Source organism: Pleurodeles waltl, chromosome 12 (genome assembly GCF_031143425.1).
Source record: "Pleurodeles waltl isolate 20211129_DDA chromosome 12, aPleWal1.hap1.20221129, whole genome shotgun sequence".
NCBI classification, from domain to species: domain Eukaryota; kingdom Metazoa; phylum Chordata; class Amphibia; order Caudata; family Salamandridae; genus Pleurodeles; species Pleurodeles waltl.
This window is the reverse complement of record NC_090451.1, coordinates 97,083,438-97,107,585: the sequence shown is the minus strand read 5'-3', so window position 1 is coordinate 97,107,585 and position 24,148 is coordinate 97,083,438. Positions and strand designations below refer to the sequence as shown.

Here is a 24,148-nt window from a genome sequence, read left to right as displayed (position 1 = left end):
CACAGGCACCATGCCTTCAGCTTGAAGGCAGTGATGAAAGAATTTGTGAAAGTCCTCATTTCAGGATCATATTTTCTTTGCTTTGAAGGGGGTTGGTCTTTATGTCTACCTCAGTGTCTGCATTTGTGAATTTTGGCTGCTGGTACAGAAGAAGTTGGCAGCTGAGGAATGTAATGTCAATAGAATTTATTTACAAATGTTCTAGAGCCTCAGTAGGAGGTGGGAAGTAACAGCACTTCTTCTAAACATTGAGTTATTCTGTCCTACCCTGTGCATTCCCAGCTCATTTAGTGGCATGTCGGTCCTCCTAAAGGCCAAGCCACACACTTCTCTACCATTAGGAAACCCTTCCTGGGAGGGCCAGCTTACTTTGGAAGCAGATCCAAACAGACTCAAGGCACATAGGTATTCTTATCACCACCTTGCAGATTTAGAAGACGCCCACCCTGCTGGTCAGTTGGGAATTTTTTGCTTGTGTTGACTGAAATTGCAGCATGCAAATGTAACGGGTTAGTCGATGAAGAAAGTACATTACTAAAGTTGGATGCATTAGTTTGGTAGTGTGCTTGTATTCATCTTTTTCAGTGTTGTAGACCCTGTTGCATGTTGCTCACTTTCTTCGTGAAGTAAAATTATTGTGTGGGCTCTTTTAAGGAACCACACAAAGCAGCTGTGAACTAGTGTTACAAGTATGTGAGATTTCCAGTCATGGTGTAGGTAAATTTGCTTTCCTAACGACTTGTAATTGCCACTATGTTCTTTTTTTTGTTGTTTTACAGGTGGTTTATTTTCCAAGACAGAAATGTCAGAGGTTTTGACAGAAATTCTGAAAGCAGATCCCAGTTTTGACAAGGACACTTTTCTAAAGCAATGCGAGAGGGATATCATTCCAAACATTCTGGAGGTATGCCAGAGCAACTTACAAACATCTGTCTTTGTTGGTATGCTAGCCTCAACAGTATGCAGTCGATGTTGTTTTCAGCGGCAGCTGCCCCAAATGTCAATGAGGGGGTGGGGGACGAGGACGGTGAAACAATGGATTTTAACCCCCCCAAATAAAAATTACTTACCTTTCCTCCCAACTCCTGCCTCCTCACTTGTCGCTCCTCTTCTTGAGGTGTCCCAGTATTCATTGAAACACCAGCACAGGCTCCCCAGCAATCCTGGTGCTGCTTTCATGCTAAACCTAGCAAGAAAGTAGCATCTGGATTGGTCTGAGTGGCTCGGACTGCTGCTCAAACACAACTCTGGGGTCTGTGCAGTTTCTCCAGCCCAGCTGTGTACACAGCCGGATTGGTGAAGCCTAAGTGCGCATGTGTGTTTGGCTGGTCTACGACAGCCAGCCAAACACACATTAGCACTTGCGTGAACTCTTTCCTCATCTCCCCTCCTGTGGCCCAGCCCCTCCCTGCACTGCTGGCTGAGCCAGCTGATGAAAAATAAAACAATAGTAAACTATTGTTTTATTTTTCATCTCCTGGCTCTTAGCCAGGCAGGTGACGCCCTCCGCCACTGCAGATGAGCTGCCCCTGGTTTTTTTTCCCCCCTTTGTGTGGTAAATGCAGAGGTGGGCGAGCCAACTAATTAACCAGGAGAGCTGAGCCAAGTGTCTGGCTTGGATCTTCGAGCCCATGCACGAGCCAAGCCCTGAAAATATTGCTATATAAATTATACAACAAAGAGCATGTGAAATATGATAAAGTCTCTCTAAAAAAGTGTATGTCTTTAACAGATGGAAGCTTTGACATGAATAGGGCAAGTTATAGGACTGCACTGAGAAGTACCTATTAAAATTTATAGTTTTGTACAACTGATAGTCAACTCACATATTTAAATGTGCTTTGGCATGATAGTGAAGAAGCATGTTTTGGTGTAATAAATACTTGCCTAAGATCACACAGTTTAAGCGGGGAAGCCATGATTTATCCAGGCTTTCTGTTTCACTTCATAGAAACCAGCCAGTAAACATGCTTTCTTTTTGCTGCCGTGCATTTTCCTGCAGTTATTAAAATACAGCGTGAACCCCAGTCTCTTTACCCCAGTTGTACCTTTTCACTCTCCATTGTCATTCTTTCTAGTCTCCTCTCCTTGTCTTTCTCTCCCTTTCTTATTCTTTCTGTAGCCATTGCAATCTCTTCCCCATCGCTGTCTATGACTATCTGTTCTGAGACCTTCTGTGTCTCTATTGCTCCTTCTCAACTCCTTCTGTCTTTACCCCCTCACTCTACACCTTCTCTCACCACATTCTCTCTCCTTCTCTCCTTGGCAAGAGGCCCCAAGCATGGAGGGCTCGCAGTGGCAGAGTGACCACTGTAGGGCTCTGAGCATGTACAGAGTGTACAGCAGGATAGAGGTCCAGGGAAGACTCTGCTGGCCTCCTGGGTAGATGTGAGGGGAGGAAAATGACCCCGCTCACCTCACCTGGGCTCCAGGGAAGCCGCTAAGGCCATCTCACCCGCTTCTCCCCACCAGTCAAAGGGTGAAAATGTCCCCCCTTACCTGGGCTCCAGCGTGGGCGTTGATGCTCAGGCCCACTCACTCACCTTAGTCAGTCTGCCCACATGAGTGTGCCCGCAGGGGCCAGTGTCCCATAGCCTAACAAGTTGGCCTTGCGAGGGGTGGGAAGGTCCGTGTGTGAACCTCCATCTGGGTGAGGAGGAGGGGTAGCAGTGGTCCACTTGCCCCTCCTGCCAGCCTTCAGTGAGGACGTTCAAGCTTCGTTGGGCCACACGCGACAATCGAATGATAGAGACAGACACCCATTGAGCGAACATATTGTCCAGAAACAGGTCCACAGTTGTGGCCCTCGGGTACCGGCCTTTTGCTCAGGGTCCGAGTGCCCGCCTTATCAATCTGACACTGAAGCTGGTTTTTACAGCCTTTTGAAAACCAACGTTGTGTTAAAACTATATGAAATACCAACACAGACAGCTTGTCTATTGGTTAGCGATGCTGAAAGACTCTGCATCCGTCTTACCAGAATGTTGGCGCTTTCACATCCTGGTCCCATCTAAGATGGAGTGCTCTCCACACTGAGCCAAGGCCGAGCACCTGGCTCGAGCTAGGCTTGGACTTCCAAGGGCTCGCCCACTGCTAAGTTCATGTCATAACTGACTTGACAATTTCCTCGCCTATTTACTACATCTGAACCGGGGTGATTCCTCGGGGCTACTAAAGATGAAATTACACGTTCTATTGATCAATAACTTATTCATCACCTTGATGTGGATCTTTCTTACCAACTTGTTCCGCCATGTCCCCCAGTTGCACCTTATTGCGCGTGGAACCTCTCCAAGAGACGATTGAATAGATCAAGAGCCATTTTGAATCTATGCTGTTCTCAGATGGTCTATGAAACCTGGCTAAAGGGGTATCTTATCCTGATGGCAATGTTTGATCCGGCTCTTCCTCTTCTCATGTGGCTTTGTCCTTCGAGATAAGGTTTATTTCCGTTTTCCTCCTCCTCCTCGACACAAACTCCAAGAATCGAATAGACACCATTCTTGTCATTCATTTGCAGCGTTAGCAGATGAACTAGGTGAAGGAGGAAGGAGACAGTCAGATCTGAGAGATAATTTGTAGGTAAAATTACAGGTGTGAAAAGAAGGGTACTAATATTATTTTATTCCATTTGTGTCTGTTTTTTCTTTATAGATCCAGTTACAAGTTCACCTTCTTGATAATCAAATCCATACTGTGGTTCTTTCGAGCACGTGTATTTGCTATGGCACCATCCAGAAACCTCTATCAGACATCCCCACAGAGAACCACTTTCACAAACTGTCTGTGACCAGCACCAAGTGCCTGACTTGAAAGTCAGACTCAACCAATGCTGCCCAGCCTTGGTGAGCCATGGGGCATCTCCTGTGGCATTGCCACGTCTCTGGAAGTGCAGCTTTAGATAAGAAGGCGTGGTGGCTTTATTTACCAATCACGAGAAGCTCTCATTCCATTGTGTATATCGTGCTAGCTGCGGCCACTTAGGGTCAGACATGGTCATCCTGTTAATGTGGTGGGGACCCTAATTCTTTCAGACATAATCAGCCAATAACTCAGGCATTTTTAAAGATACATGTCAAAGTAAAGCGTAAAATCACAGCCAGTCCATATAGCCTGCATCGCCTTGGCCTTTTTAAAATGTTCCCAATGTCATGAAATGAAAGCTAAGTAAAGGGAATAAAAGGTTTCTATCACAGCCTTCACCACTGATACCTGTATCTGTCTCTAGGGCTCGGTAGATTTACACACTTGAAACATTCATTGCATAGGTATAACATCAGTGTGAGGTAAAGCGCCCTCACACAATACATTGGACTGTATAAAAGAAACTAAATACAGAAAAATAAATTAGCGAGTGGTGTATAAATAGTAGGGTCATTACTTATACCTTCACATACATCTGACATTCTCACATTGCATGTATATCATTTACTACTGGGATATAAAAGTAAAAAAACTGCCACCAAATTAAATATTTAATTTCTTAAGGTCTTGTAAAGTGATTAGATGAGGGTCTCTGGCAGCAAGTTGTTGACCTCCAGCTAACCTCCGCCCAGGAGGCGACTGAACAAGAGGAGCCACTATTAGCTATTTAAGTGAGGCATTTGTGTCAAACCCTGGCTGCAACTAAAGAATAAGAGGCAGTTATTGCCCTGCAGCTTGCTGATCCCAACATAAGTAAACAAACTGCAGGCGCTTCTGAATGTGCCCCGATGTCAGCAAATTACACAGGTGTAATTGAGCATATTTCACTAGGTCCATGCAAGATCTAAGATAAAGTTTCAATATTAGCTGCTGGATCTGGCTTGATGCCTCTCATTTCCTGTACTCTGGAGCAGTGGTTCCCAGCCTGTGGTCTGGGGACCCCTGGGGGTCCACGAAGCCTCCTCAGGGGTCCGGGACTGCTTAGAAAATTTAATTTTAACAGATTAGGTCCCCAGCTTTTAGTAATGACTCAGTGGGGAGGCCCCAGATTACATTAATGATTCAGTGGGGGATCCACGGGTTCCGGTATTGATAAAGTGGGGGGGTCCACAGAAGTCCAAGGGTTGTGAACCACTGCTCTAGAGGGTGCAATTCAATTTTGCAATGGCATGCTATCACATGCAGTGATTGTGCATTACCTGCTATGAATGATAACACTTACACAGCCACTACACTACTTCTCTTGGTGCTGAAGTTGCAATAGCATGCCAGAGAAAAAGTGAAAGTAGAGAGGATAAAAATAGCAGTTAAGGAGCAAGAAGAGAAGACGAAATATAAGCCATGAAGATGTCTATGTTGACTGTGGAACAAAAATGTCAGAAGACTAATTGTAGCATGAGCTAGTGATATATTTCACAATGCTCTGAAAAGAAGATCCAATTTCTAGATTGAGAAATAATTTTCCCCCACAGTTGAGTGATGAAACGGTAAAAGTCTAGGGAAATCCTAAACTAGAAGGCAGACAGCTTTGTAATCTCTTTGTTCATTATTGATTGTGAGCACCTCCCTGGGACCTCCCAGAGGAAAATATGTACGTAACTAATCAAGCAGGCCTCATGAAATCTGCTCGCTCGCTCCTCTGGCGAGTCACATTTTATCAGGGTGAGGTGTTTATAGGACCTACTGGCCTGGTCTGGTAGGAGAGATTGTGCTTCCAAAGAACAGATGTACTGTTCATTCAGAACGTGAATGAGCAATAAAGATACCTTTAAATCTTGTTCTAATCACGTAACATTTGCTGTGTGTTCAAAGAGAGAGGTCGAATGTCAGCTTATGTCTTCTTACAAATTACTGCTCATTTAATCCTGGAGATTGGTGTTTACTTTTAGTTCTTTGGCTGCAGAGTTAAAGAACTTTGTAAAGTGAACTGTCTGACAATCTGTGCATTGGCTGGCCTCACAACAATTCACTTTTAAATGAACTGTACAACTATCTTAAAATATATTTCAGTAGTTAGGATAGCACCTTTTGTATTTCTACAGTGAGATCAAAGCAAATATTTTAATAGGATCAAAACAAATTAGACTGTGTTACTTGGCGATGTGTACGTTATAAATATTTGCTGCAATCCGATTTCTATACATTGTTTATACACTATAGTTTTATCAGTAAAACTGAATTTTAGTGGGAACGTTTGTGGTCATTTTAATGGTAATGTCTGTCTAGAAAGCAGTGTGCTATCATTTCATGCTTTAGTAATATATTTATTAAAAGTGATTTAAAAAAAAAAAAAAGAACAGAGAAACATTCCTGCCCCTGCTCTGATGACAATTCTATTAGCGAACTGAGAGGCAAGTCAAGGGTCATGTGTGCCCTATATGAAGGCTAGATATTATTATACATGGAGCAAAAAGTTTAGCCAATTATATCAAATAAGAGGTTTTTTTTGTACAGCAGACATGCTGAACTCGCATGTTGGAAGGTGCCCTTGTGTGTGACAATGAAGAAAATGGAAATTCTGGGAAATCAAAGATTTGCCTAGAAACTCACAATTTGAGACAGGTTTTTGGGTCAGGCGCATTACCCTTAGGTCGAGTCAGGTTATATAATATATTTTGTGCATTGTGGGGTGGAAGTTGTAGTGGTTAATGGCTGAATGTCACTGACCACATAGTATGTTTCTCACTTGTCTTTTTAGGTCTGTTTTCATAAAACAATGTTGCCTTATTGTGTTTTTTCCTCTGGTTGCAGGCAATGATCCGAGGGGAGACGGAGATCCTCAAAGACTGGTGTTATGAAGCAGTAAGTACAGAGTGTAGTTTTGTGAAGACTTTGCACAGCCTTTCATGTCGTCAACTACGTGTTCAAGTGACATGAGGTTCCTTTTAATTAAAGCCGTTGGGTGTTTGGGGTCTCAGTGGATTTGTATCTAAGTGTTTTTATCCACGTTTGCAGTATGGCTGCAAAGACCAACATGTCAATGAGCAAAGAGATTGCACGTTTGATAATCACCTAGCCGCCAACCAATCTGAGACATCAAACTCAAAAAAAGGATAATATAAACTTATCCCTACCATTTATGTTCCCTTACAAGGCACACTCAGGTAACCCCCAATAAATTATAAGCTGGTGGAAGATCTTCCTTGCCCTGAGAAATACTAATAGCAAACGAGATGCAAATTAATGCAACAAAATGGCTAAAAGGAAATATTCTCTGTATATTATTGAATGAATTGTCCTTTTAGGAGAACCATTAAAGATAAAGCAATATCGACCACAAAGAAGATGCCAAACTCTGCTCTTAATGCAAACATTAAGTTTAAGACACATTAACTTTGGAGGACTACTATGCATTGGATAGGCCACTAATAATCCTTATTTCAAGTTTACTTCTGTGCCAATGAACTGGTTAAAACTTAAGAACAAATTAACTGCACTTGTGAACTAGTTTTAATAGTTGTCATACTTTTAGGTTGAAGTAGTGTTCTGTACGGTTAAAGGATAACTCCTGAAGGCTCAGAAGTAAGGCATTGTGGACTTTGGTAATTCACACTAACTTAAGGGATTCATTTTGACGGAAATGCAATGAAAAATAAACTGAGGCAGGGTAGATAACTTTAAGCGCACCAGGATCTACAAAATATGCACAAATACTTTCATCTACACCAGTACTAGCATCCTGTACAATTTTATCCTTCCAATGAGGTATGCATACTCGTGCCAAAACTCTAATGACTCCTGCAGCTTGCAGTATTTGTCCTCTGTAAGCAAAAGGCTGTAAGGAATAAAATATTTTTCCATGAGTGATTCTCTCACTGGCCTTGATAGCAATTCTTTTATTGGAACCATAGGGTGAGTTTGTTTCCAAAACAGGCTACTTAGTAGTTCAAATATAGGTTTAATCATTTAAAAAAGTGTAATGGAAGTCAAAAGTGTGAAATTATTATCAAGGTAGCAGATTTACTTTCCTCTCTGATGTGTTAACCTAGTTTTTAAATTCACTCTGTGGCATGCGGGATTCAGACAAGACAAGGTAGGGCGCCCCACACGGAGGAATGGCAGACCCAAAGCTTTGATTTAGTAGCTTTGGAAGTTGTTTGTTTCCATCAGAAGCTGGCAGCCCTTCTCAATGTAGACAGGTTTCTGATTAAGAGTCTACAATCACTTAGTGGCTAAAAGTTGCCAACATTATCCTGGCATTCATTTGCTCTATTTATGTGAGTGTTTTGCCAGTGTGACTCACTGAGCACAAACTAACAGTTAAGAGGTAGAGGGCCTATGCAGCACAATGTAACAAAAAACATTAAACACCAAAAACGTTCAAATCAAAAATGTTATTGAACAGCTCACGTACCAAACATGGTTAAGTAAATCGTAAGTGAATATTGTTTTTAAAAAAAGCGTTTTTCAATTTTTTGCTGAAACATATTATTGAAAACAAAAACAAGACTTATACCTAAAGGAGAGTCCTTGCTAAAGCAGGGATCACTCATTCGGACATAGTTTGAAACAGGACCGAACTATGGTCTTGAGGTCACCTAATTCACATGTTTAACTCGTATTCTCTACTTATACTCTCTGACTCCTTGCAGGTTTAACTTTGCCCAGCTTATTGAAGTCTGAGTTTCCATAGCGACGTTGTATGATCAACAGAAGAACCTGTTAGAGTAGAGACAAACACTTTTTGACAATGCCGTATCTGCTACATACCTAATCTCATGTTACGATCCAGTAACATGAAGGGCAGTTGGCTTCTGGTGAAGTCTATAGAGCGGCTTTAGTTTTCTAAACTCTTGCACCAGTTGCTCTCAACATCAAACTTACCATGCTGATGACACCATGCTGACTGACACTTATCAATTAATCAAGCAGTTTTTGTAAAGCACGGCTACTCACCGGTGAGGATCCCAGGGCGCTGGGGGGGGGGGGGGGCTCGGGGGGGTGTCCTCTTCCGAGGAGCCACATTCTTCCTGAAGATGGTGAGCGATGGGCTTTGTCCGAGGTGCAGGGGTATGGTGTTCCAGCCCTTTGCTGCAATGTAGGTGAAGGATCGTCCTCCGGCAGTGGTTTTACGAATGTGAGGGATGGTGGCCAGGGCCATCTGGGCGTAGCGGAGGGATCTGGTGGGGGTGTGGAAGGAGACGCTGTGATTCAGGTGGGCTGGTCCTGCGTTGTGTATGGCCTTGTACGTGTGGATGAGTAGCTTGAAGGTGATTTGTTTCTTGACCGGAAGCCAGTGGAGGGCCCTCAGGTGTTGGGAGATATGGTCTCCGCGTGGGAGGTCCAGGATGAGTCTGGCGGCGGCATTCTGGATGAGTTGGAGTTTTTTTATGTTTCTAGTTACAGTGCTGGTGTAGAGGGCTTTGTCGTAGTCAAGCTTGCTTGTGACTAAGGTATGGGTGACTGTCCTGCGACAGTCTGCTGGGATCCATCTGAAGATCTTCCAAAGTTTGCGGAGTGTGTGCCAGCGGGATGAGGCGACTGAGTTTACCTGGCGGGTCAAGGATAGGAAGGAGTTGCGGATGATGCCTAGGTTGTGGGTGTGCTCAGTTGGTGCAGGGGCGGCGCTGAGGGATGTTGGACCACCAGGAGTCGTCCCAAGCTGAGGTGCCGATTCCAAAAATGATGAGCTCAGTCTTGTTGGAGTTGAGCTTGAGGCAGCTTTCTTTCATCAAGGTGGTGACAGCTTTCATTCCTGAGTGGAAGTTCCTTTTGGCCGTGTCCGAATCTTCAGTGAGGGAAATGAGTGGTGTTTCATCGGCATATGACACACATACTGTGGCCTCTGACAATGGCTGCATTAGGGGCCATGTATACGTTGAACAGTGTGGGACTCAGTGAGGATCCTTGGAGGACCCCGCAGTTGACTACTCTGGGTGTGAATGTGTAGGGTGGGAATCTGACCCTCTGCGTCCTCCCAGAGTTGGAGGAGTGGATCCATTCCAGGGCTTTTCCACTGATTCCTATGTCGTGTAGTCTAGTGCAAGAGTGCTGTGGGAGACCGTGTCGAAGGCTGCTGAGAGGTTGAGGAGTATGAGTGTTGCTGTGTGGCCGCGGTCTAGGAGTAATCGGATGTCGTCGGTGGGTGCCAGGAGGGCTGTCTCTGTGCTGTGGTTGATGCGAAAGCCAGACTGGGAGCTGTCAAGGGAGTTGTTGGCCTCGATGAAATTCCGTAGTTGTGCATTGATTGCTTTCTCCAGTACTTTGGCAGGGTAGGATAGTAGAGGGATGGGCCGGAAATTCTTTAGTTCTGATGGGTCAGCCGAAGGTTTCTTCAGGAGAGGGCGTATTTCGGCGTGTTTCCAGCCCTCGGGGAAGGTGCCAGTGTTGATGGAGCAGTTCATTCTGTTTCGGAGTTTGGATGCGATGGATGCGCTCACTTTGATGTATATGTGGTGAGGGCAAGGGTCCGTGGAGGCTCCGGAGTGGGTGCTGTTCATGATGCTGACTGTTTTCTACGTGGTGAGCGTGGACCAGCTGTGGATGGTCTGGGTGGGTTCTGTGGGGTTGGGTTGGTGAAAGGTTCCAGTGCCAGGATTTTCTGGGAGGAAGCTATTGTAGATGTCCTGGAACTTGCGGTGGAAAAGGTGGTGAGTTTTTCGCATAGATCCTGTGACGGGGGGTGCTGGTGGCTTTGGAGGGGGGGATCTATGAACTCGTTGATGACTGAGAAGAGTTCCTTAGAGTTGTGTGTGGAGGAGTTCATGCGCTCCCAGAGTGCGTCCTTCCATACGTTCTTGATTTTTCGGTGGCGATTGCAGCTCGGAGGTTTTCGCTGGTTTGGCTGTTCCTCCATTTTTTCTATAAGCATTTGTGGGTACGCTTTGATTCTTGGAGTTTGGTGGTGAACCAGCTGGCTTTCTTAGGTGCATGTTAGGGCGGTGTCAGCCAGAGGGGGTCTAGAGTGTTGGCGCATTTGGTGATCCTTGCGTTGAGATTGCTTGCTGCTGTGTTGTCGCCATCGGAGGGAGGGATTTGTCAAGACATGAGATGAGTTGCTCATTGGTGATTTTGTTCCATTTCCTGTGGGGAGGACTGGGGGTGCGGATGCAGCTGCTGGGTGAGGTGATTGTGAAGTGAATGCAGTGGTGGTCGGTCCAGTCTGGGGTGGAGAAGGTCTTGATGGTGATCCGGTTGCTTGAGGTGAAGATGGGGTCCAGTGTGTGTACTGCGATGTGTGTGGGTGCTGAGACCAGCTGTCTGAGGTTGAGGGTGGCGAGGTTGTCGAGTAGAGCTTACCATGCTGACTGACACTTAAAGAAAATGTCCTACAGAACACTTACCTGACTCGCACATGCCCACGACAGACCACTTAACAGGCTCTGCAAATACTGTGATTGAGTCTGCGCTGACTGCAGTCTGGGACTGAAGTTCGTAGTTTATGCTTTGTAATTGCCTGTGACTGGTGCACTTTTGGTTTGTGTGGAAAGCTTTGATTTTATTTGTGCTGATGCCCGTCTCCTATAGGAGTATCCAATTTAGCTAGCACAGACAGCTGCCCTGGAGCACATTGTTTGGTGTACACAGAAAGCAACTGTTTTTTTTAAATGGCGTGGTTTAACCTGAGCAAACAATTGTCTTCGTCAAAGCACTTGTTCAAAGGTAGCTATCAGTGATTGCAACACACCACCTAAATTTTTACAACTGCCAGTCACATGAGTAATGCCAATGGAACATTTAATAGAGTATGCTCATCTTATGGTTTTTATGGATTAATATATTTTTGAGAACTACCTATCATTATTATATAGTTTTATTTATGCTGCCAGTTGCTCATGTATGTTCACCATAGTTTAACTTTGAGCTGGCAGTTTTTCGGTATTTTTCAATTTAATTTGCCCTTAAAGATTGAATCAAGGTATTTGTCAATTTCATTCGATATATATATAACATTTCAACCTATTCAGAGAAATAATTTCTTCCTACTATTGCATTAATAATACTGAATACTATTTCTTGTATAAGAAATATACATTAATTATGCACATCGCCCATCAATCAAATATAATTCTAAATGCAATAAATAATACACATTTACTAATGCCATTCTATATCAAATAAAACATTTAGTGGAAAAAAAGCTAAAGGCAGTACACAGTGTTGTGGCTCCGTATTCTACTTACCCAGGACTACAGTTGAGGCATTTTTTTGTAAATGTCAGCCATTTCTGTAAATTAAATTGAGTTATCTATTTAAAGATCACATTGGGTAAGATATAATACTTCTTCTCAGTAGTAAATTCAGTTTTTCTTCATGACAAAATAATTGTTATTTTCAATTTCAAAGAGGCACCACTACAGCGTACAAAGTAATGAATTAGGTTAAGCCGGGGTAGGGTTTGTTTTGCCCCAAACCTTAGTAGAAAGGGGGAATTGGGTAAAATATGTTAAGCTAAAGACTTCTTTCCTAGAATAGAACAAACCTAACCCTTAATCACTATGGCTGCACCTACCAGAAATAAATTCAAAATATGTCTAAAAAATGTTCTTCTAAATAACTCTAAACAGTTCTTGTAGCTTTGGCAGGACCATAATATTATTTTAAAAAATCTGGATTTTAAAAGTATCCATATTATTTAGTCTTGAAGTTGTGCCGATGCAGCAAGGGCCGATCGACATGTGCAGCGAAGCGCTTTTGAAAAAAACTGTTAACTGTAGCAACATTTCAACAACAGATCTATTGGGCTACCAGGTAGAAAGAATAGATCGCCAGAAACGGAAAAACTAAAATGGTGGCTGTTTACGTTTCTCCTGCTCGCACAGAGGTCAGGATTTAGTGTGATTTATTACAATGTACTTGTTCGCCATCTAGGTACCAAGCAAAAAATGTCTTCCTTACAGTTTTTTTTATTTTTTTTATTCTGAATAACTCTAATATTAGGTGGCTTTTTGCTGGTAGACCACAATCTGCCTATAACGCGTACTTGCCTTAAGTAAGATAGGGGGACAGTTTTAATTACTTTGTGCTATGAAACATTTGAAATTCCAGCTTACTGGTGGAACTGGTGTAGGTTTCTTAAGCTATGGATGGTAAGGTATGTATTCTTTGTTCTGTGACCAGCTGGGCAGCCACATGTATGATGGCTGTGAGGGTTGCAGTGGACGATTCGATCATTTTTGCAAGAATTGTGTTTCCTTGGTCTGATCAAGGTTGTACTTGCACTGCTGTCCTGGTAGGAGAATGAACAATTTCAGTTGAAAGGAGGCAATGTTTGTCAGGTTGGTGATGTGCTCTGTAAAATTCATATAAACCCAGAAATTTGGCAACGGACACTAGGCACAAAGCTACCCCTCAGTAGGCAAAGAGCTTTAACCATTCTTGAACTGTGGGAAAGAGAGTCACCTGAATAGAAAAGTAAGAACTTGGGTTTAGCTGGGTTCAATTTTAATAAGAAGTTATTTATATAAGAATATTTTCAAGTTGGTTATGCTTGCCTGTGTAGATACACTTAGGTATATTTGTGTTTAGTCTGCGTACTGGGATAAGGACTTGCTTCTGTTCTGCAGCATGAAACCAAGAGTTTCTATAGACCAGTTTAATAGATAAGCTGGAAAAATAGAACCTTGTTTATTGCTACATTTTAATAGGAGTGTGGCGATTTCACAGACTGAGAGCTTGCAGATAGAAATGATGAGAACCATTGTAGAACCATCCATCAATACATATTCTATATGACAGTTTGTGTAAGAGTTGTGAGTGATGGCGTTATAATCGGCTGAGGGATGGGTCTGTAGACACATAGCAACCTCATCAAGAATTCTAAGAGCGTCATCTAGTATTTGCTGTAGGGTCTGTGCTCATATGAAAGTCTGTAGCATATGAACTGTTCCCCAATGCTGCTGGGTGCTACTCTACACCAGTGTTGCTTTAATGAATTGTAGGGAAATAGAACATACAATAATGGTGGGAGAAAGAATTTTCAGTAGGCGAAATCACTAACAAATGCACTGGGTAGCATTCTAGCTTTTCTTTTTTCTCTGGCTGTGCCACTCGAGGTGGAGGTTCGTCTTACGCAAATCAGTACTGACTGAGGTTCTCATGGGAACATTCCATCCCGGACTGCCATATCTTACAAATATAAACCACTGGCAGATGCTCTGGGCAGCATTACACCCCATTGTGTTTTTTGCCAAATGTGCACTCTAGACTGAGGTCCATCGTTTGCAAATCAGTACTTTACTCACATGACCTTATGTATGTTTGATGCCCTCTTCCATACTTTCAAGTGGTTCAAAAAGATCTTTTTAGATTGAGCCGACTTGAGTTTATGGTTGGTTGAACTTCCGCCTGGGTGACTCCAATGAGTCAAACTTTACCAATAATGATTCAGGGGCGGATGATGAAGCCACTGGAAGCTATGTCTATCCAGGTTTTTCGGGTTTGGCACACACCAGAGAATTGGATGCACAGTTCTTGTCCGGATTGGCGGGTTGGCAACTCCAGGCTGCCTTGATTACACACTAGAGGGTCAATTAAGGGGGTCAGTTAAGACATGTAAGGCTGCTGGCACAACTCAACTATCTAAACTATTTTAATCTGCAAGAAGGGATTTGTAGGTCCTACGTTTGATGGTATGCATTATATGTTTTTGTTGTTTATTCTGTAGATTCACACTTGCATAGCTATCACCTGATATCCGAGTTCCGTGATAGCAGTGTTTTGAATATTGCACTATTTCACACAAGCGCTACGTTTATTTGATCTTTCTTTTGGCATGCTGCACTTTTGGGACACTTCTTGAAGGGCTGGAAGGATTAGCTTGAGACTGGGTAAGAGCTTTGTATGAGAGAGGGGAACCATTATTTCCCCTATTCCCAGCGCCTCCTATACCTGTCATTTTAAGGTCAGTGCTCTATTATTTGCCACATTTAGCTTCTTCCTCTCCTCTAGAAGGGAGGCTATGCAGCGGACGTGCAGCGGACTTGTTAAGCTTCTAGCACACCTCTTTTAACTATCTAAACTATTTTAGTCTGCTGGATGGCGTTTTTAAGTCTTAAGGTCTGTTGCTGTGCATTGTGTGCGTTTATTGTTTATTCTGTAGATTTGCACTTTCATAACCTTCACCTGATGTCTGTGTTTTGAATATTGCACGCGAGAGCTGCGTTCCTTTAACCTTTCTTTCGGCACGCTACACTTCTGGAAGGGTCGGGAGGATTAGCTTGAGACTGGGGAAGAGCGTTCCGACTCTTGCTCCTATTCCATGGACCTCAGTGTAATCAATACTGGTCTGCAATAGTTGCGGGCTGTGTTCCAAGCTTGGTTCAAGTCAGCCTATTGGCAACTGCAAACTCTCATCCTGGCTGATGTACCTTGTTAATTGCTGGTCTTTGGCTGCTCATAATTTGGAAACTGTTTGCTTTTTACCGAGTCACTGCCTGCTTTTCCTTACTGAAACGTGGCTCCATGAGGACTGCTCCCCTGATGTAGCCCACGCCCTGTCACCCAGTTACCTCATAAGTAGGTTAAACTGGCCAGGAAAGGGAGGAGGTTGGTTAGCCATCATTCACAGAGAAATGATTGTGTGCTCTTTTACGCCCCTCAATTCTCCGGTCTTTGAGAGCATGTGTTTTTCTCGATGTTAAATCCTGCCTTTACCTTTTCTGGAATTCTTCTATATAGGCCCCTGGGCCCATATGTGCATTTCATACAGGCCCTTCCTGATTTAGTAGCTGGTTTGGCCTTAAATAGTCGTAATTTCACCCTGTTTGTAGATTTTGATATTCATGTCTATGGTATCAACAATGTTACCGCTAAGAATCTTTTATCTGATCTTCACTCTTTTGGAATTTATTCAATTGACTAAGGGCCCCACACGCATGAGAGGTCATACAATCGATCTTATATTTAGTAACATCACTGATCTACAGGTACAAAGCCTGGTCAGATTTGTTTTTTCCGGAACAAATCACTCTCTCCTCTTGTAGGTTCAATGAGTGGATTTCTGATTCACATAAACCTACCAACAAAACTGCATACTAACACCCATCGTGGTAGGACATCCCCATGGTTTAACTCCCATTTACTCATCCTAATAAAGGAATGTAAACGCCTTGAAAGAAGGTGGAAGAAATTTTATGATGAGACCAGGAAACTTGAATACAGGATAGCCTTAAATTACCACGCTAAAATAAAAACTACTCAAGCTTCCTAATACTCAGAAAAAATTGGAAGATAATCCAATTTTCCGAAAGAGATCTTTCAGATCCTATGGGAGATTACTGAGCCTAACTCCGTTAGTTTCACCCCAGAAGCTTCGGTCGAACACAGCAATAATTTGGCATGCTTCTTTGAATGGAAGGTAATGAATATCTATTCTTCCTTCCCCGACAGGCCAAATCTAGAAGTTCTTCAATCCTGACAGGTCCCATTACATCAACGGGACGCAAATCTTTCGGCCTTTCCCAGTCTTACGGTTGTGACCCTTAAAGGCCTTTTGGAGGTAGGAAAATCTGGCTCTCCTCTGGACCCGCACCACTTCAGATCCTTTATCAGGGGCCAGAAAGTATTGCCCCTGTTCTATTTGATTTGTTATATCTAGCTCTTAATAGTGGAAAGGTCCCTTTCCAATGGGAGCATGCAGTAGTCAAACTGTTAATAACAAAAAAAACCTAGTCTTGACTGTTTGTACAAAAATTATAGGCCGGTCTCTCAGTTACCATGAGCCTCTAAGCTTCTGGAAAAGCATGTTAATAAACATCTTTATGCCTTCCTGAAATCCTACAAGGTCTTTCACCCTACCCAAATGGGGTTGAGACTACAGCACAGTACTGTGGACCATGCTATTTTTATTCTGATAGTTTCGAATGGGGGTGTCAATGGAATGGAACTAACGTGGCTCACCTCCTTTTATCAGAATCGCATCTTTCAGGTACTAAATTGGTCCTGTTTCTCTGAAATCCTTCAATTGAGCTGTGGAGAACCGCAGGGGTCTACTTTCTAAGTCCCACAAGTTTTAATCTTTAAATGTACCCCTTGGCAGAGATAGTGTGGTCCTATTGGCTGTCAGAAGTTTCTTACACCGACGACACTCAGTTGGTCATGTCTGCCCCCCCGACCTAAGCTCAAATCACTTTCGTATGACTCCTTGTCTTTAAGATTTGGCCAGGTGGATGGCCAATTGCAGACTAAAACTTAATAAAGACAAAACTGAGGTCATGTTACTAGGCAATAACTTTCATAACAGGACTCCTATGCTCTTGCTTGACTGTCAGAGGAACCTTCCAACCCCCAAAAGCCAGATTAAAAAGCCTTGGGATATGGCTAGATTCCATCCTTACTATGTACTAGCAAATAAAGAAGCTTGCCACCATCTGCTTTGGGGTCCTAAGACGGTTGCGGAAAGTTTTCCACCTTCTTCCATTTCGAGCCAAAAGACTGATTGTCTAGGCCATTGTAATCTCACACCTCAATTATGGCAATGTCCTATATCTTGGCTCACCTCAGTATATGGTAAATAGGTTAAAAGTAGTACAGATTGCTGCTGCCCGACTCCTCTTGAACGTTCTGAGACACCAGTCCACCAAAAAGACTTGGCAGCAATACACTGGCTTATAGTGGAGCAACATGTGCAATTTAAGGCCCTTTGCATTTTACTCAGGGCATTTCACAGTAGGGGCCCTCCTTTGTTAACATCTCTACATCCCCTGCGAACTGCTTGCTGAAGGTTCCTAAAATCCACAGGTCCTGGTGGGGAGGCCGTTGTGTGGCCTACCTGGCACCCAAATTGTAGAACTCTCTTCCTTTAGAGTTACAAGAACTTGACAATAAACTGTCCTTCTGCAAGGCTTTGAATACCTGGCTGTTTAGGTTTTACTCCTTTGGTGTGGTTATTGACCTGCAAGGTCTGTTTAGTGCTGGGAGTCTCTTTGGTAGCTATGCGCTATATAAGATTTTGTGAATTGAATTGAAACCTACACTGGTTTGGGCACATGCTGGATAATGCTGGAACGATCATAGGCTATGACCACACTGAGAATGCTTGCCTGACATTCCAAAAACTGAGAACGTCCTACACCTCGCTATTAAAAGCTGTAGTGTTTACTCAGACATTTTGTCTAACAAGTCCAGGGCTCGAAAAATCCACTCGACCACTCGCATTGGCGAGTCTTATTTGATCAGGTCAAACTGGTCGACCTTCTGGTGACTTGACACTGAACAGATGTTCTGTTCAGTTGTAAAGTGGAGGGGCAATAAAAGAAGACTCTAAATCAGTGGTCTCCAAACTTTTTTATTCTGCGCCCCCCAGTTTAAAAAAAAAAATCATTGGCCCACCCTCAGAATTTTTCTCAATAAGATAGCAATGTTTAAATATGTATAGATGTATTAAAACATTGCAGTTAAGTAATTTACCTTTTAAAAAGTGCAATAGCAGGTTTCTGCTTAAAACAAAACACTTATCTGTGTAATGCTTCTTTTGGCCAGAGCCTGGTGCACCCCCCCCCCCAACCCCCTGGATCACTTCAGGCCCCCCAGTTTGAAGACCCCTGCTCTAAATCTTGTTCTTATGTCACATTTTCTCTGTGTTCACAGACAGAGGTCAAAAGCCAGTTTTTCTTACAATTAATTTTCCTTCTGACTACAGAGTTCCAGGACTTTGTGAGGTGAACTGTGTGACCTGCTGCTTAGAATGTAAAATAAAAGGATATCAGGTTATTCCTCATACACAACATTTAAATGACTAAGTCAACTGTGCAAACATTTCAAAATATATTCCAGTAGTTGTGAAAGCCCTTTTTTATATTAATATTTTAATAGGATGAAAACAAATCAGAATCCTTTACATGTTGATGTGCAAAGGAAATGGTTTCTGAAACCCAATTTTCACAGATGAATACACTATATAGTTTTATCATCAGAAAAGATGCAAGTTAGTGGAGAGGATTTTGCAAACTGACTGTGTGTAGATGACAATATGTTACCACATCATGGTTTAGTAATATATTTATTAAAATTGAATGTTTAAACAAACTGAGAAACACTCCTGCCCTGATGGCAATCTTATTAGTAAACTTAAAGAAGTCCTAGGTTATGTGGGTTAGACCTTCATGGGTATGTGGGCTAGATTCTTGTGATGCATGCAGCAAACTACTTAATCAAACAAAAGACGTTTTCTTCGTACTGCAGAAATGCTGAGCTCACATATTTGAAGGTGCAAGCATATGTTAGAATTAATAAAAAGGTGACTCTGTAAACTATTTGCCTAGGGTCACACAGTTTGAGACCCGTTTACGGGTCAGGTACATTACAGTTAGGTCGAGTAGATTATTTATGTTACTTGACCTGCAGGTCTAGTAAAATTTTTATGATTTTTTTGAGCCCGGAAGTCAGCAATTCAAAAATGACCCCCGTAATCCCTGATTATAAATAGTCTTGGTTTAGTACTGAACCAGACATTGGAAAGTTTAAGAAATGGGGATGGTTGTGAAATGTCAAATGTATGATGGGGCTAAAAATTTACATTTAAGGTACTTACATGCTTTAAAAGTGTCAGAGAATGAACTCTTCAACTAAATAACTGGTTGGCTGTCTAACGTAACACACCGATGAGCATTGCAGCCCACGTCCAACTGACTTTAGAAATTGGTCCTGCAACCTAAGAATTGTGAAACTGTTTCTTGGATGCATAAAATCCTACAAGACACATATCATAAAATCTCATAAACCGACATGGAAGATGAAACTCATCTTTAACAAGATGATGTTCCACAACCTGTGACAATCGATCTATCCAGTTATCTTTGCTTAAAATTACATGATACACATCACAATATCCCATAACCCTACATGAAAAATGAAACTCCATTTTAACAAGTAGATATTACATAACCCGTGAACATCTATCCATCTGTCTTTGCCTGTGCTTCCACATCATCCACTTGGCACTATACAGGTGATACATGACACCAGCTAACCCCATAGACCCATCACAAGCCTTATATATTTGCAGAAGTTATGGCGACAAGAGCACTACATTACATAATTGGGGGCTGCACTATGAAGATCACTTCTGAGTGGAAAGACAGCGTAAAAGATATCTACCTGGGATTGCTAAAAACAAAACGTTGTTTTAGAGTGGCTGAGATCAGGCTGTGTTATAGTTCTATATAGCAACATTAAGCTTCAGTATATGTGTGCGTTACAAATACCTACAAAATAAATAAAATAAGATGGTTAGCTTTGATTATTGATATTACTGAATTAAAACTTACATTTAATGCCCCAGGGGTGGTACATGTGCCTCCAAATGGAGGGAACAAGTTCTCTAGACACTGCACCCAGCACAATGATCAACTATTGACCATTAGTTGTCACTAGCACACAAATGGAAATTGCCTGAAATTTCATCTCTGGAAAACAGGTTGTCAAATACACAAACCATATTGCAGATGGAGAAACCTGCCATTACTGTGATCAGAACCAACCTGAAATATTCAAATGTTTAGACCCCATACATAACCCTAGACCTGTAAGACTCGAGATTTCTTTTTAATTAACCCCTTAACAAGGAAAGTCCTGCAGTCTTGAATGTCTAACGTAGACAAACTTGATGGGCTGCTTGTTAAGAACATCATCCACATCCCTAGTGGGAATACTTTCTTTCATGTGCGTGGGGCTCTGAATTTTCCTTTTCCAGTCACTGGCCCTCCTTCATTTATTTCAGTCTGTGGCCAAGTTAAAGAAATTACTGCTGGCCTTTATGTTGATTCGCAAGAGTCTGTGTAACAGTGGTTCTTAACTTTTTCACTTCTGGAGACCACCACCAAATCTCTACTAGAAGCTGGAGTCCCCGGCTGAGCAATATCTACAGTGTGAGTGTCAAATAAGTACCCAAAACTACAGAAACAAATATAGATTGAGCAACTAAACAAATTAGGACACCTTTTACTTAATTCCCCCAAAATACAAAACATTTTTTTTTTATTTTAATGGGAAGGTTGGCACTTTCTGAACATGTTTTGTACCTAAATGATGAAGCAATATGCTGGGCCGTAGTACACCACTTTGCCTTTTTTGCGTTTAATGCAGGATTTCTTTTTGTCTGCTCACCAGTTGTCCATACTAGATTATGTTTACTGTTCTTGCACTGCTACCACCAGTCATGCCAGGGATACCAACCTAACGTTTAGCCTGCAATTAAACAAAACTCTTAACATTTACGGAGAATTAATTATTTGTAATTTTACATTTTGCTTCTTTATGTATATTTGTTAACAATGTCCTGTTATTTAATTTTGTAAACAGTTGCGGACCCCCTGAGTAAGCTTCACAGACTCACAGGGGTCCACGGATAAGAAACACTGCTCTATATCGTTGTAACATTTAAATGGAATAGGTCAGACTTTTTGTTTTTACCTGGAAAAGAAAGCATTTACCCACTTTTAATGTAATATTTTCTCTTAATAAACAGATTTGCTAAAAAAAAAAAAAAATTATTCCACCTTGGTACATACAAGTAGACACGTGGTGGCAAGCAGTTAAATTGTGTACCGTTTTCGTTCCCCTGAAAATTATGCATTACAACACTGCCAATTTCTACGCTGAGGTTGCAGAACTTAACTGGCAATGCAGACAAGTGAATTTGGAAGTCATAGTTGCCAGTTTATGTAACTTTTAATTTTAATATGTAGTCATGTGATTCGTAGGACATTCTCACACCACACAATCCAGTAGATTTTTGTGTGTCTTTTCACTTCCAGTAAAATTGGTCAGCACTGTTGGGGTGCACATTGTTGAGGAATCTGAATACATGGAACATGTTAAAGACATGGAAGAGTTCTCATTATCATCAGTCTAAAACTTCAGTCTGACTGTTGCGTTTGTTAACAATGACTTCTTATTATTTCAGACGTATAGTCAACTTGCTCATCCAATCCAGCAAGCCAAAGCGATGGCCTTGCAGTTCCATTCCAAGATTCTTGACATCGACAACATCGATGTAAGTTAACCATTTATGCCTCTTCATATTCTGATATATTTCCATATTTTTAAAGGTGGGCAGTGAACTCAGTGTACAACTTTTAATCAGATGACATGTTCAATCTCCAAAGTTTATGAATGATATATAGGCAATTAATGCCCATAGAGCTGTTCTTCATAGTAGCTGAAGTTAGTCAGTGTAGGATATTTTGTATTGACACAGTCTCAAATACAATAGTGTTAGATGCTTTTTAAAACTGTTTATGGTGACCTTTGTGATTGCAGCCCAGCCTCTAGGCCACAGCTTGGCAAGATCTGACCTTTCCCAACGTTTAAAGTGAAAGAGCAGGGGTTCTTTGGTACTGCTAGGTTTGTCACTAAAGGCTTTGACTGGAGAGAGCATTACTCGGCTGCAACCACAGGCTGCATCTATTATCAGTGATGCAATAATTTTAAAAGGTCTTATAAATCATAGTCCTGATATAGGAACCCATGCCCATATCCCAGTTTGCAGAGTTCCAATTTTTGAATCCAGTAAAAGAAAAGATTTACTTTCAAATGTGCTATCGAACAAAGATGTCCGGCCTCTATGCTGTGCCCCTCAAGCCCACTTGCTGGCCGCCCACATTAAGATGCACTACTCTCCTTATAAATTGTCCATGCTGCCATACCCCACGGCTGTGTAATGCACACGACTCCATGGCGTCTTGACATCTCCTCCATTGAATTACCCTCCACTCTCCTAGGGAGAGTTATGAAGGAGAGCTGCAAGACTCCATTCAGAGTCTAAGAAGCACTTTGGGGGTCATTCTGACTTTGACGGGCGGCGGAGGCCGCCCGCCAAAGTCCCGCCGGCAGAATACCGCTACGCGGTCAGAAGACTGCCGCGGTAATTCTGAGTTTCCCGCTGGGCTGGCGGGCGACCGCCAGAAGGCCGCCCGCCAGCCCAGCGGGAAACCCCCTTCCATGAGGATGCCGGCGGAGTGGAAGGGGTGCGACGGGTGCAGTTGCACCCATCGCGATTTTCAGTGTCTACTTGGCAGACACTGAAAATCTTGGTGGGGCCCTGTTAGGGGGCCCCTGCAGTGCCCATGCCATTGGCATGGGCACTGCAGGGGCCCCCAGGGGCCCCACGACACCCGTTACCGCCAGCCAGGTTCTGGCGGTCAAAACCGCCAGAACCAGGCTGGCGGTAAGGGGGTCGGAATCCCCATGGCGGCGCTGCTTGCAGCGCCGCCATGGAGGATTCCCATGGGCTGCGGGAAACTGGTGGGACACCGCTGGTTTCCCGTATCTGACCGCGGCTGTACTGCCGCGGTCAGAATGCCCATGGGAGCACCGCCAGCCTGTTGGCGGTGCTCCCGCGGTCGTTGGCCCTGGCGGTAGTCTACCGCCAGGGTCAGAATGACCCCCTTTGTGTCTAAGAATGGGATCAGGTGCTGTCAACCTGTATGATAATAAATTGTAATTTCTGATATTGAATATGTTAAAATGGGGACAGAAGTGTTTTAAATACTATATTTCCACATTCATGGTCCATTTAAATTAGGCAAATCAAATTAGTCAGCAACAATTTTATGACTCCTCCTTGTGGCATGTGCTGAGTTTGGACAAATCAATAGGGCATCGTCAGTCGAAACTTGTATAGACTCCAGTGCACCTGTACCTTCATATTCTGTCAGTTTGGAGGCTACAAATGGTCAAGCACTTCACATTCACAGTTCCCTACCAGGAAAAGCAATGGGGGCAGATGTCTGGTTTATTAATGAAAAGCATAAAAACAGCAATACAGCAATGGCCAGTGAGTAAATATAATGGAGAAGAATAGTGTGCTGACCCAGGCAGAGCGGTGTTGCGGAGCTCTTTATGGTACCAATGTCTTAGTTCAAAGTATCACACTCGAATCACTGTGCCACTGTTACAAGTCAGTAACTTTCTGAGAGCGCACATTCTCATTTTGCACACTGTTGGTTTTACCTTAAAATGTAGAGCTGCACTAGATAACACAATAATAGATTTACAACTCTTATTTATTCAGTGCCCTATCAGTTGTAGATCCAGCCGTGATGGTTATAGTGGCCATATACCTAAAGGTTTTATATGATACTTTCATAATATGTTTTACTGTTACACAGCTCAATTTAAAGACCTCAAAAAGATGGCATCCAGAAATATTCCTGCAGATGAGAACATGTAACAAGAAGGAAGCATATGCATTCCAAAACTGGGCTCTCAACCCTCTGCGTTATCATTATGGGCTTGAGAGAGAGCTGCCTAAGAGGTCATGATGCGTATAAATAGGAGTGAA

General features: G+C 42.7%; 1 protein-coding gene across 2 annotated transcripts in view; it reads left to right on the top strand.

Moving 5' to 3' along the window:
* The window catches only part of TIMM44 (translocase of inner mitochondrial membrane 44), a 121,813-nt gene that overhangs the window by 63,296 nt on the left and 34,369 nt on the right, over nt 1–24,148 (top strand). For both annotated transcript variants that reach the window (XM_069216762.1, XM_069216763.1), the window contains exons 9-11: nt 780–904; nt 6,676–6,726; nt 21,770–21,859. In XM_069216762.1, coding sequence (XP_069072863.1) covers nt 780–904; nt 6,676–6,726; nt 21,770–21,859 — 266 coding nt within the window. The remainder of the gene's footprint in view (nt 1–779; nt 905–6,675; nt 6,727–21,769; nt 21,860–24,148) is intronic.